Below are 14,510 nucleotides of genomic sequence, written 5' to 3'. Positions count from 1 at the left end.
GATTTGAAACAAACGCAAAAAATATTTAATTTTCAATTAGAACCGGTTTGTCGGCTTACAACTATGATCGTCACATTGAAACATCAACCACAACATACAAACAACATTTGGAAGATCTATGCTTCCAAGGGTAACACGAGGAAATACACAGTGCTGTTCAAAATATGATAGAAATGTTCAAGACAATAAATAAAAAGCCTGACCAAACAATTTCTCGTTTAGACGAATTTTTGTAAAGTTAATCCATAAATGAAGGATTTAAACAATAAAAAACGGTTTGGATCGTGGGACATACTGATGACTGAGCCCAGCCCAAACGTGCTATTAGTGCCATATTAAAATACTAACTGATTAGCACTTGAGCATTCTGATTTTGTCATTGCGCATCACATTATTTTTCGCCCAACCAAATGCTAAAATTTGACTTTTAGCACTAATAGATTAGTATGAAAGTTGTAACGAATAAAAACACGTCAGATGAGATCCCTTCGGATAAATCATGACCAACAGGTAATTGCTAATCAGGGTTAGGGTTTGTAGTATACAAATGAAGGGAAGAAATAGTAAAACCAACATCGGCCAGCGTTTGCCTATACCAACAATAAAAGCTTATGGTTCGGCAAACTTACCAACAACACCATAATTACATTTACAACCAAATGAATCAGAAGAATAAATAATGACCCCGGAAAGCACACGGCTGGCGGCAGTCCGATAGACTGGGTTGGTTCAAAGACTCTTGTTTTTCCTTTCTATCATTCTGCTACAAGGTTTCAAACTTCTAGCTTTATTCACCAGTGCTGTCCGATTGAATTCTCTCGAACAAGCGATATATCATAGTAGACCTCGACATCTGAGGTTCTCTCTCTAGGACAGCAATCACATCCTTAACAGATATACTACGAGCCACCTTTGTTTGAGGCACAATAACTTGGTTCCTTCCACATTTCCTAATAGTCCCTGTTAGGGAAAATAAAATAAATAAATAAATATGCGAGTAACAACGGATAAGGATGATTTCATAATAGATGCAGTGCCAAAAATAACAATATAATCAAGTCAGTAACATCTCACTAAAGCCGTTAGATGACTATAATATGATTCGTGAACTTGGATAATCTTATTATATAGCTCACACATGCCTACATGTGAATAGCTTTCCAAAATAGCAAAAATTAAAGAAAAGAAACATCTAATTAGCAAAGAGAATGCAGAAGAAGGCCTCAAGTTAGAAGAAAACCACCACCAGCCGCAAGTTTCCTTAACATCCTATCCACAGGATCCATAATGTTGAAAATTTAATGGGTATATAGCACTTTATATGCTTTTGTATTTTGATTATTTCATAACTAGGGATATACTTGAGTTCTAGGGCAAAGGGACCCAAAACAACTTTAATATGATTTTCTGGAATATACTGATAAAAACTGCATGTTCAAAGTGTCTTAATAATTCAATTACCAAAACACCTAATAAATCCTAGCCCTCCAAAGTACTTAAAATGTCACATGACCAATGAGAAACATAAGGAAACCCCCTTGGGTATCTCATACCTTCATTTTTCAGATATGTAATACCCAAAATCAATGGACCCATCTACTTTTTCATTCTATTGGTTGTTAATGAACACATGTACAAGAATGATACCCATACCTTCTAAATCCATTCCTTGTAAGTATCATCTACCAAAACATAAAACAAAAAGAGTAAAGAAGTGAAATAATAAAAGAAGAAAATAACTAAAATCCCAGACTACTTAGAACCCTGCCCTAGTTGGCTAGCTGGCCCTATTAGCAGCAGTCTTGGAAAGCCTTGGATGCTCCTGCATCACAAGGTGCGGGCATTCTCTACTAGCATCAATCTCATCACCTTTGCCAACATAACTCGTACAATTAGCACTAACACAGTACTAACGACGGTGGCATACTCTATGGTACTTTGAATCTTGTTTGGTGCAGCAGCATCCAAGGTAATGACTATGGATACTACAAACTACAAAATCATGATCAGACATATATTCAAGCTTAATGAAACTTACCAGCTGAAGCAACAGGAGTTCCACCGCCTCTTTTCTCTGCTTCTTGATTGTCCTTCATAGTTCTTCCAGCTGTTGATGTAGGCTTGCGGTTTACATCTTTACCTGGGTGGGACACAGATGCCACATCAATCCCACCTTCACGTTTTTGCCGGGCTTGCTCAGCCATAAGTTGCCATTTTGACAACATGTCATCTCCTCCAACAGCAGCTCGGGCAGCAACATTTGCTGCTGTTGTCCTCATTTTGTCATCTTCCTCTTTGTTTGGCTATATCAAACAGAAAGTTACAGGACTAATCTCTCTATTTATTGTAGAGGTAAACATATAAATGCTGAGCAGGGTTTCAATACCTTGAATGATTTAGAACGACCTTCATCCTTGTCCTTATCACCATCAACTCCATTGCTAACCTCAGGCTGTATGCAGTCATATTAAATACTTGAGAAAAATAAACACCCCTACACTCATACAAAAATATTCTGTGTGTTTAGCACAGTAGTAGTTTATACCATGGTTGCCTTGTAAGAATAGCAATGTAAGATGCATACTAGACACTCACTTCATTAAGCTTTCGGAGCTTTTCTGCCTCGGCCTGCTTTTTTTCAAATTCTTCCCTGGCATTCTGGTTGAGATTCATGACTTGCTGCCGAACATCAGAGGTAATAATAGTGTGGTGTCTTGGCTTCTCAGCATCAACTCGCTTGCGGAAGGAGATTCACTCAAAGTCAGCAATTATTATGATGCAAGAGAATTCATGTTCAGCAGAAGAAAAAAAACTAAAAACAAACCTGCTTTGACAGTCTGATCAGATTATTAATTAGTCCCCTCATTCTTTCCTCCACACACTGAAAATTCATTCGTCTTAAGAGTAAGACAACATGGAATTTTATCACAATAGAAAAGAACATAGCAGCTAGCACCTCACCAGCGACAAGCACCTCTCCACATCATTGCTTACGCTTTTCAGTCCACATTTGATCACTGCAAGACCAGCATAAATTTCAGATATCAATTTCCTTCATGAAAGGAACAAATATGTAATTTTAACATGGGAACTGTTATTGGCACTCCAAAAAGGTCATCTTGCACTCCTCCATGTGCAACATATGCCTTATACAATAATAAAAAGTGCAGAATGACTTTTTGGTGTGCCAAGCTCTCTTTCAACAAATCAATGATAAATAGATAGATAGTTTATTAACTAAGTTCTGCCAACTTTTTCTGCAAGGGATCCTTCTGCAAAATCAGTCTTTCTTCTTCTTCTTGCACAAACTTTCGAGATGCTTCAGAAGCTCGACTATCCTCCTTGGGCCCAGAAAACAGCTGCTCTTCCTCTTCCTATTTAAATCAAAAATTCAAAAGGTTCTGAGCATGTTACTTAAAGATAGAAATTGTTCATTTAATTAGCTTATACTCCACAGTAAGATGATTTGAAATGACACGATACTGTACCCTGAGATTAACTCCACTAACAGCAGTCACATCATTCAGTTGCTCAATGCTTTGATCCAAAAAGGTCCCAGATACCTTTTGCTTCTTACTGAAAGAGATCCAAATGTGCAAGGGTTTAACAGAAAGTTATGTTGAAGAAGCAATGAAATCAATCATCCACACGATACAACACAACAATATGGATTTATTATACCTTGACGGAGGTGGTGAAGAACCAAGTACTTCAAGAGGCTTCTTTTGGCCAATAGAAGGCTTTTTGGGAGGTGCTCTATTACTAATCCCAGCAAGAGAAGTTCCAGATGGTATTCGATGGCCTAACTGGCAAAAATAGATAAGTAACTAAGTGAAAAGATAATCAACATATCAAGTAACACATGATTTTAAAAGGTACATATATTTCAGCACAAAGAAAATGAGGCAAAAATGGATTCAACATGAAGTTAGTCCACCCAACCATTTTTTTATGTTACAGTTGAAGGCTGGGACTGGTTGTGAACTTGTGATGTAGAACAAGTAACCAGAATTTAGAATATAGACAGGGATTCCAGAACAAAACTAGAACTAGGATTCAAGATACAAGAACTAGAGGAATTTTAAGACTAGAAGACAGAAAGATTTAAGAAATAGATAGGTCGACGAGAATCCAGAAAAAAGACACAGGATTAGAAACAGAACTGTTGAGAAGAAGATCAAGATGGACTAGAGACTCAGAGATAAAGATACTCGGGAGAAAAATCTGTTTAATCAATCATTCAAGTCTGTCTATAGAATTACAAAGCACATGTTAATAAAGTAATCCTAAATCTACTAGGAACAGGAAAGTAATTAAAATTCTATTACAAACAGGTAACTAAATCATATAACAAAGTTAAAACAACCTCATTTCAATTCCCTAACTCATCCAGCATCAGAGAGAACCCATGGTTATGGACCCAAATCCATTAGTATGGAACATTTTCTTTTCCAAGTGAAATCCCCTAGTATATCAAAGAGTGAAAATGTGCTTTCGTTGTTGTGGCACAATAAAACAATATAATGTGGCCATAAAGCATATTGTTATCGATTAAAATATAACATAACCTGCGCAAATGGATACGAATTACAAGACACTGTAACAAAATAGATTATCTCTTGTTTTACAGAAAACACATCACTAAAAAACATAATAAGTCGGCAACACAACATAATAATGCATATTTAGCGGAGAACCATATATGAGAAGAACGAAAGTACCGAGACATTGGGATCAGCTTGTGTTGTCATGGAAGAAGAAACAGAATTCGGGGGCACTATGCTTGTAGAAGATGAAGTCCCAATGCCTACTGATGCTTGAAGCCCCATTCTTGAAGATTGTTTATCTAAACACTCGTCTGTTGTATTTCCAGGTGACGCATTCCCCTGCTCAAGTTGCGCAGCAGAAGGCAATTCCTGTGAATTAGATAATGGGGGCTTGTGCTGCTGCTCAGCAGTCTGATCAGTCGGTTCCTGTTTTACAAAAGAAGGCATTGATGACAAAGGACCAGCATGTGGCTCTTTATTTGATGATTTCCAAGGAGCTATATTCTGTTGTAAAGTTGAATTATTTGTAAAGTGAGAAACAGATCCACCCTTCATTCTACTAGGGTCCTTCATCGAATTTTGCCTCTCCAAATTGGACACACCCATAACATTCCCTCCCTTTGTTTCCCCACCTGACTGAGCTGAACCCATGCTTTGAAATTGTGGGATTTGCATTAGTTGCGAATCATGAGGTTGCTGTTTGAGAGGCGATGTATTGATACCTGTGCCTGTATATGGGTGATAATTACCACCAGTACTTCCATACATGGAAAGGGATGATTGTGGATAATGCAACTGTTGTTGCTGCTTATTAAGTATTGGCATAGGACCTGAGGAGCGATCCCTTTCTTGATTCCCAGCTACCACACTAGAAGAAGACATTTGACTTGCTTGCATTCCATGAGAGTCTGACTGATGTTCTGCCTCCTGAAGTGTTTTAGCACTGTTTTCAGTGACTGAATGGCTTGAATCAGACTGCATTTGAACTGTTGAAGATGGAATGTACAATGGGTCTGTCGGAGATTTGGTGCCTCTCTGATGGAGTGCAAATGAACGAGGATCAAGGAACTGTGTAGAACCCGCACTAGTAGATGGCATCCTTGGAGGCTGTTGCTGCACCGAAGCCGGAGGCGGTAACTGGTGTTTAGGACCTGGCTGTAAGGTTTTTACATGCTGGTTTTCAGTTTATCAAAAAAGGATACATTACAACTTCATTCAAATAATATTAAACTCATTATACACATACCTGCGATTGTACTTTCATTACTGCCAATTTGAGCATCTGGTCCCCAACAACACTTCTAATGTGCCGAACAAAAGCGTCTTTTGAGATTTCATTGTTCTACAATTGAGAAACAGTCAGAACCAGAAAATATAACAAAAAACCAAACACATTGATATAGAAGGGTAGGACCAACCTTGAGTTTACCAAATAGAGTATTAAGTTGCATGGCCCTGTCTTTATCAAGCTGGGGCAACAGGACAGGCAGTAACAGGCCAAATGGTACTTGTTTACTACGATTCATTGGGTTGCTTGGCTGCTCAGTGATCATTGCCTGTTGACTGCTCATCCTCTGAAGCTTTAAGTACTGAGATTCACTTTGCGGAGTAGGTGTAATGTCCTGCTCCTGTTTTGAGATGGGAATTTTTCCAGAAATCGGCATGCTAGTTGTTTCAGGTACCTGGAGGGGTTTTTGTTCAGCTTGCCTTTGTTGAAGATAACCTTGGGGTTGCTTCTGGGACAATGAAAAGTGACTAAGTTCCTGTGGGGCATCACTTTTTAGCTGCATATTCTCAGCAACAGATCCTTGTTGCTTTAGCTCCATTTCATATGAATGCAGTTCTTGTGATTGTGCAATTTTTTGGTCATGTTGCATTTGGCACGCTGTACCTTCATCCTGACCAGTTGTTTGGAACTGTGGTAATGGCTGACTGGAAGTAATATTGGTTCCTTGAGACAAAACCACTGCATTATTCAGTTGCACACATTACTCTGGGTATGAACATATGCAAACTCCATGACAATTAACTAGAGATTGTGGGCACAACCAGTTGAACAAACTTTTCAAATCACTTCAGATATTTTTAGGGTTAGAAAATGCCCAAAATAAATTGATGACGATGTAATAAGTAGAAGTTGAATAGGATGACAAGTATATTGGTATCTGTCCAAAATTTGAAACATGAAGAATGAACTTCTAAAATCTATGATGTCATAACCTTTGGGTCAATCAATCTCAATAAAACATTTGTTTGATGGCCATTCTAGAGGCAAATTTGCAACTTACTTTATTTTAGGAAAAAGAATCTCACACACCATTTTTCTCCCATGTACACCTTGCTTATTTCTGGCCTTTGGACCAAATCAAACAAAGGCAAATCAAGGGGCAAAAATAATAGGTGTGTGCAGAAGGAGAAAAGGGGAGTGTAGAAATCATTTCCCTTATTTTATTACTGGATAATACTCTCCCATGAAAGAAACGTCTTTGTCCAGGCTCAGTTGAGACCTTTGACCGCGTTCTCTGTAGCAAGAACTTTTCCATTCTCATCCTTGATGCACCTCACTTGGTTTAGGTCCCTTGTCTTCTTTTCCCTTGCTCTAGCTAGTTTATAGAAGGAGAGTTGGATATCTATAAACTAGCTAGAGCAAGGGAAAAGAAGACAAGGGACCTAAACCACGTGAGGTGCATAAAGGATGAGAATGGAAAGGTTGTTGCTAAGAGAACGCAGTCAAAGACAAATGGAGAGGTTATTTTCATAATGTTTTCAATGAAGGACATGAAAGGAGTACTTCTTTGGGGGAATTGAGTAACTCAAAAGAGTGTAGAAACTACTCCTTTTACTACCAAATTAGGAAGGAAGAACTGGTTGTAGCTTTGAAAAAGATGAAGCATAGAAAAGCAGTGGGCCCAGATGATATACCAATCGAAGTGTGGAAAGTCTTGGGAGAGACGAAACCTTTTCAATAGGATTTTGAAAACGAAGAAGATGCCAAATGAGTGGCGAAAGAGCACTTTGGTGCCTATCTACAAGAATGTACAAAATTGCATGAACTATAGGGGTATTAAGCTAATGAGTATATAGCGTTGCATTATACCCATTCTCCCGCATACAATGAAGCTCTAGGAGAGAGTCATTGAGCATAGACTAATGCAGGGCGCAGTAAATAGAAATGAAATAAAATGAAAAATAGGATTGATAGGTAGGCTCCACTATCTCCTAGCGCGAGGAGAGGCCTGAAAACCCTATAAACTTTGGTTCTACTACCAGCCTACAATGTAGACACTAGAAAGAACAAAGATGCAAACTCTCAAACAAGAGAAAGGCACATAAAAAACAAGTTTACAACTCAAATATCAATATGATAATTCAAACTTCTCCCCTTTTCTTTACGAATACATGAATTTATAGATGCTTAAACCCCCTCTTAATAATTACTGATACATGCATCATTACTAGAGTTAATGAACTCATTAATATTAACCCACTTAATCTACCCCACTAACATATATTTATTACATTCAATAAAGATTGAATTATTACATAAAATTCATTACTTCAGAGCCCTTGTATTCCATGTATATCGGCTGAATTTCAAAAGCCAAATGTATTGAATCTTTCGATGATCTTATTTCATGTCCTGCATCAGACCGAGGCAAGAGACATGGGTCTCGGACAACCAATTCGAGTTCATGCCAGGGCGCTCAACCATGGAGGCAATCTACCTCTTACGAAGATTGATGGAAAGATATAGAGATATGAAAACGGATTTCCACATGGTCTTTATAGATTTGGAAAAAGCATATGATAGGGTCCCAAGAGACATTCTTTGGAGGATTTTAGAGAAGAAAGGAGTACAAGCAGCATATATCCAAGCTATAAAGGATATGTATGATGGAGCAACGACTGTCGTAAGAACTCATGAAGGGCAAACCGAAAGCTTCCCCATAACTGTAGGGTTACATCAAGGCTCATCTTTAAGTCCTTAACTTTTTGCATTGGTAATGGATGAGTTAACAGACATATTCAAGATGATATTCCTTGTTGTATGCTTTTCGCAGATGATATAGTGTTGATAGATGAAACTCAGGAAGGGGTAAATGCGAAGCTTAACCTTTGGAGAGAAATGTTAGAATCTAAAAGTCTTCGCCTAAGTCAGTCAAAGACAAAATATCTGGAGTGCAAGTTCAGTGTAAATGGAGGCTCAAATGAGTTAAGGGTGAGGATCGGAGACCAAGAAGTACCAAAGAGCGACCACTTTTGCTACCTAGGATCTATCTTGCAAAAGAACGGAGAATTAGATGGAGACCTCAACCATAGAATACAAGTTGGATGGATGAAGTGGAAGAGTGCATCTAGCGTGTTGTGTGACCGTCGTATGCCACTGAAGCTCAAGGGAAAATTTTATAGGACGGCAATAAGACCGGCAATGCTGTATGGCATGGAATGTTGGACAGTGAAGCATCAACACGTACATAAAATGGGTGTCGCGGAGATGAGGATGCTTCATTAGATGTGTGGACACACGAGAAAGGATAAGATTAGAAATAAGGATATCCGAGGTTAAGTAGGAGTAGCCGAAATTGAGGGAAAGATTAGAGAAAATCGGTTATGGTGGTTTGGACATGTGCAACGAACGCCTACTGACACTCCAGTTAGAAGATATGAGATAGAGGTCTAGGGCCGAAGGGGTAGAGGAAGACCTAGGAAGACTTTGGAAGAGGCTCTAAGAAAAGACTTAAGAGTACTTGGATCTAACAGAAGACATGACACAGAACCGAGTGCAATGGTGTTCTAGGATTCAGATAGCCGACCCCACTTAGTGGGAAAAGGCTTTGTTGTTGTTGTTGTTGTTGTACTAGTATTCTTTCAAGCAAGGTGTTGGGTAACGAGGATTTTTTCAATTTTTTACATTACATAGTGCATTCATGTTATATTGAGTAAAAAGTTTCTCGTGTTTTTCCAAGAATGCTGATTGGCTTAAAGGAAAAAAAAAACCTTCTTTTGGATTTTTCATTTGTTTATAACACAAGGGTGCAGTAATTGGCACTCCAAAAATCTCACTGTGCAACCCAAACCTTCTATATTTCGAAAGAAAAATACAATTATGAGGAGTGCATGAGTTTTTTGGAGTGTCAATAACATCAGCCTAAAACAAAAGTGAAGAAGAATTATACTTTCACTCAATATGGCTTAACTTCGAGGTCTTTTGAATCTTTGGAAGCAACTAAGGAATGAATTACTTTAGCTGATCACTTTTATATTCTTAAGAGGGCTTCTTTTTCTATTTGAAATTAGGTTAAAATAACTATCCAGACCAATCCATAGAAAATCTACATCTTCATTTCAAAATATGATTGCCTTACATGCAAGCGCAACCCATAAGAAAAGTAAGAAAAACAACTTAATTCTAACATGGATATGGTTTTTCGGCAAAAAAGAAAGGTGGAAGCTCGAAAAACCGAAGTGTTTAATCATCAACTGGCTATGCAATCTATAAATATGCACCTTAATGTCTGGCCGATTACATAGGGCCCTAGATAATCCAAACATACTAATTCAAAATAATTTATCACATATTGAAGTTCCAGGGGTAAAAGTGAGATATCGACCGAAATTTGAGAGGCATTGATGAAAGGAGTACACGACTAGAATTCCAAGGTATTGACCTTGTTGGACACAGGCAAGAAAGATGAAGATGCTTAGTTTCAATTTTCAATTTATAACCACTTACAGTATAAGAACTCAAGGATCAAAATAGAAGTAAAGATGGCAAGTTACGCCATAAGGCTTAAATTAATAGCATGGGTAGAATGAGGGTGAAGAGTAACTTTAACGCAATTTCTGTCGTAAACCAAAAGAAAAAAGGATGGAAAGTTGCAACCTTTTCCATACAGACCCAAATTTTGGTCCACAATTTATGGGGTCTTCACAGAATAAACAATTGAAATTAGTAAAATCCTTCCTAAGATCATATTTGAATAACTCATGCCGAACACTATTAACATAAAAAGAACCATGCAAGCAGAGTCAATTAGAGTGGAAAATCTGATCTAAATTTTGTTCCAAGAGATATAAGAATCGCAACAAACATCAAATGGAAAATTGAAGCTTTTGTATCCAAGATACTGATGCTTTCCGAAATTAGAAACACCAAAGCTAACAAATAATGAAAAGTAATATAATTGTAACAAAGTGTTGAGAGGGTAATCAGCAAAAGGTCTATGATTAAGCTGTTTGAGTGAGAAATAAGGTATACCGGAGTCGGAATCAGATGGCTGGGAAGCAGAGACATCTCCTTCAATGTCCTTATTGAGGGCAGCCTGGAAGGCCTCCACATCCGCCCCCGAATGCATGGTTTCGTCCTTCGCACAATTCAAAAAGAAAAACAAAAAAGCTTCAGAATTTAACATATTCAAAGGTAGAGATTTAAATTAAGAGCAACAGATGTGAGAGAGAGAGAGAGAGAGAGAGAGAACCTCATCGTCTTCAAGCAACTTCTGCATAATGGAGGGATCCATAATGAGATTAAGATATATGCCGGTTCCCCACTACTCAGAGAATCAAAACCTATAAAGTGTGTGTGTGTGTGTGTGTGTGTGTGTGTATACACATATGCTGATGCCCCTGTGAAGGCAATCGAGTATGCCCACAACTCAGGAAACCTGTAAAATTAGAAGGAAAAAAAAAAAAAAAAAAACGAGTTATCGAGAATAAGATGGTCATGGAAAGACAAGTAATGAAGCAATTGAATTGGAGCTGCAACGAATTTACCTCTTCAATTGGGATAATGTTGATATTTACAGCCACATCAATCAAGCATCGACTGTCGAAGAAAAATAGTTGAGGAGGAAAGAGAAGAGCAAATTAAAAGGAGTGGAGGACGAGGACGAGGACGAGGACGAGGACGAGGAGGACGAAGGCTCTGCGTCTCACAGGCTGGGCTGGGGCCTGGGGGTTGGCTTTTGAGTTGGGCTATGGGCTGTTGCGTATTTTGTGGGCTGGTTTGCTTTTTTGCCATTGCCTACCTCTGACATTTGTATCGTGTTTTTTGTGTTCATATCGTTTTTATGTTATATCCGATATCTTAACAGGTTATGACATGTAACAGGACTCAATGTGCCATTTTACAAATAATATCTCATGGATTTATTGGTGCTGCATTTTTTTCTTGGCTATAACGAGTTATGATAGAATACATCTTGTTTATCTCAACGAAACATCCATTATAATAAACAAGTAATATGACCCGACCTAACTCGACCTATTAATATTAATGAGTAATCTGACTCGACCTGTTACCCGTCAAAGCAAATATATTTTAAATCAATAAATAATCAAATGAAAAGGATAATAATAAATTAGTATATACATAACACATTGTCACATATATATTATTTCAAAACATAAAAACATATTTGTCTTTCAAGTATCACATAAATACTAATAAATGTAGAAGTGTGAAAAATATTGAAAAATATATATATAAATGCTCGTATTGACAAGCTTTACAACTTTCATAAAAGGCTCAACTTCGAAATTAGTCACTATAATCACATAAATTGTAGATAGATATTTAACCTTTGATTGTAGTTTACATTTACACTCAATTCTTCTCACTAAATTTTTTTTTTTTTTTTCATATTTTCTTTTTAGAAAATATCTTTTAGAGGATGCAGGAAGGTTAACAGGTTGGACTATTGATATTATGTTCAGAATTTTATCGTTAGTGAAAATATTGCTCGGAGTCTATAAAGTCTCTAGAAACTACATAACATCACTCATATTTTAGTTAACCGCATGTAGACATGTAAATTTCGTTGCATACAAATGATGCATGACAAAATTCCGCGTGGCATATGACCCATCACAAATAGACAAGTCATCAATGACATATGGCACAAATCAAACAAATGAAGCTCAAAAACATTCCCAAAATGCAGCAAAGGGGAAGAAATCTCCTTGAAATCAACAAGGGACCCAAATTGCTCCCAAAACCGGAAAGAAAACTAAAGCATCTTCACAAATAGACAAGTCATCAATGACATATGGCATAAATCAAGCAAAGGAAACTCAAAAGCATTCCCAAAACTAGGCAAATGGGAGAAAATCCCTCTTAAAATCAGCAAAGGGTCCAAGTTGCTCCCAAAACTGGAATGAAAGCTAAAGCATATTCACAAAACAAGCAAGAATTGAAGATTGTTCATAAAATAGGCAAGAAAGCATTGTTCACACAATAGGCAAGAAAGCCCTATAATTCGGCCAAGCAAGGGAAAATGGCTGAAATTAAGACACAAAACATGCCTAAATTCTCCCATGGACGAATCAAGACATAAATCAAAGCCAAATCCACCCAAAGGCATGGCTTTGGAAGTTTATAAATACAAGGTCCCAAGATAAGCATAAGGTCGACAATTTCTACATTCAAGGTCAACAATTTCTACATTGAAGGTCCAAAATTCTCACAAAAGGAGAACTTATGCCAAATCTTTGAAGTCTAATACGCTGCCAAAGCTCTCTTTGAAGAACGCATAACCAAAGCCGAAGCTTTCTTTCTACCAAAGCCGAAGAATCAAGAAGCTCAAAACTTGCAACGACATTTGATTCAAGATCAAGTCACCAAGACTCTTGAATCAACGAAATCCTACATCAACATCACCTTTGCCGCAACTTTGAGGTGAAGACTATCCAAGCATCGTTTCAAGCTCAAAAGTTGAAGCAATCATTCAATCGTTTGTCTGAGATCAAGTTATCGCAGCCCTTGGATGAACAACTTATGCATCTACATCAAATTTGAAGATTGAATCAGAGGAAAATTGTAAACAGAGATTGTAACCCTACAAATTCATCAATACAAGTCTACTTTATACATGTGTTCTCGTTTCATTCGTTACAGAATTTTTGTGTTTACATATACTTTGAAAACAACACACAACAGGCACATGCAGAATATTTTTTCACACAAAGTACATGTAGAATCATGTTTTACATAAACGTGTATGCAATATCAGCTTTACCTCCAAATTTTCATTTGCTTCTTTATAGATTTTTTCATGCAAAACTGCCAAATCCCACTTCACTATTGTTGGCAAGCATTTATCCTTTCCTTTTATTGGTTTGATGATTGGGGTGTGATCACAAAACCAATGTTGTAGACAAAATAAAAGTTAAAGATTTGTATATTTTTGTAAAATAAGACAAAACTGATTTTTTTTTTTTATTAGTTTTTGTTTGCTTACTAGTAAAAGCACAATAGCGCCACTGAAGGTTGGTTGTTTGTCTATTTTCCTTTTCTGTGTTCTATCAATTGATTCCATCAAGTATCTTACCGTTTCCTTGGCCCAGTTGTACTAATTTATGTTATTGATGGAGTTACAATTCTTGGCCAAACTACAAGGGAGTTTCCCTGCTGAGCTCCCAAGCAAATTTGTGTTGAGCAAATATAGAATTATAAGGCAGGCTGCATCTTAATTCCCTTATGTTGTCCCAGTATCAAATGCAACTTGAATTGCTTGTGCAATTTCTCTTCTACCGATTATTGTCATTGCTGAGAAGTATTTATCAACAAATCTGTTTTCTTTCGGCTTTGGGATTCTTGAGTCTCTTGTTGACAGATGGGCTTCTCTGCCTCGATTTGGGATCCTAAATATGCATTGGGCATCATCAGCATTTGCTTTGCAATATCCATTTTTGAATTTGAACATCCCTGTTCAATGTCATACCAGTTCACTATATGTATAACATCGCAATCTAATTTCTTCATTTGTAATTCACCTTTTACGTAAGCTTTCACAAGTTTGCAAAAAGGTGACTTATATATGAATGCCAAAACTTCTGGTTTTTCATCAAGTTTTGGCTTGAGCTCTTGTAATAATTCTGCAAAGGCCATGAGATTCAGTCTTATTTGAACATATCATCTGTCGCCCGACGCTTTACGATAGGAGGTTTTTGAGTTGATTTCTT

At 37.4% G+C, this 14,510-nt stretch overlaps 1 protein-coding gene across 2 annotated transcripts; it reads right to left on the bottom strand.

Moving 5' to 3' along the window:
• Positions 1–482: 482 nt before the first annotated feature.
• On the bottom strand, positions 483–11,455 carry LOC137732987 (transcription initiation factor TFIID subunit 4b-like). Of its 2 annotated transcripts, none has more exons than XM_068472214.1 (15): positions 11,322–11,455; positions 11,027–11,212; positions 10,807–10,912; positions 5,966–6,513; positions 5,794–5,889; positions 4,722–5,702; positions 3,682–3,806; positions 3,489–3,576; positions 3,239–3,374; positions 2,962–3,017; positions 2,825–2,881; positions 2,596–2,736; positions 2,387–2,452; positions 2,039–2,303; positions 483–960 (listed from the first exon to the last, which is right to left on the bottom strand). In XM_068472214.1, exons 2-15 carry the CDS (start codon positions 11,066–11,068, stop codon positions 788–790), a joined length of 2,880 nt encoding a protein of 959 aa, XP_068328315.1. In that variant the 5' UTR covers positions 11,069–11,212; positions 11,322–11,455; the 3' UTR covers positions 483–787. The 2 variants fall into 2 exon arrangements, with proteins under 2 accessions (XP_068328315.1, XP_068328316.1); XM_068472215.1 differs by having other exon boundaries at positions 5,966–6,498.
• Between the last annotated feature and the right edge of the window lie 3,055 nt (positions 11,456–14,510).

The sequence above is a fragment of the Pyrus communis genome, chromosome 4 (assembly GCF_963583255.1).
Source record: "Pyrus communis chromosome 4, drPyrComm1.1, whole genome shotgun sequence".
Classification (NCBI taxonomy): Eukaryota; Viridiplantae; Streptophyta; class Magnoliopsida; order Rosales; family Rosaceae; genus Pyrus; species Pyrus communis.
The sequence above is the reverse complement of the archived record's forward strand: the minus strand, read 5'-3'. Positions and strand labels throughout refer to the sequence as shown.

Excerpts from the sequence above, each read along its gene's own strand:
- LOC137732987 (XM_068472214.1), bottom strand. The coding sequence starts at position 11,068 with ATGGATCCCTCCATTATGCAGAAGTTGCTTGAAGACGATGAG. Across the intron at positions 6,514-10,806 it reads GCCATCTGATTCCGACTCCG|TGGTTTTGTCTCAAGGAACC; the intron begins GTATACCTTATT and ends TGAATAATGCAG. Across the intron at positions 2,453-2,595 it reads AGCTCCGAAAGCTTAATGAA|CCTGAGGTTAGCAATGGAGT; the intron begins GTGAGTGTCTAG and ends GACTGCATACAG.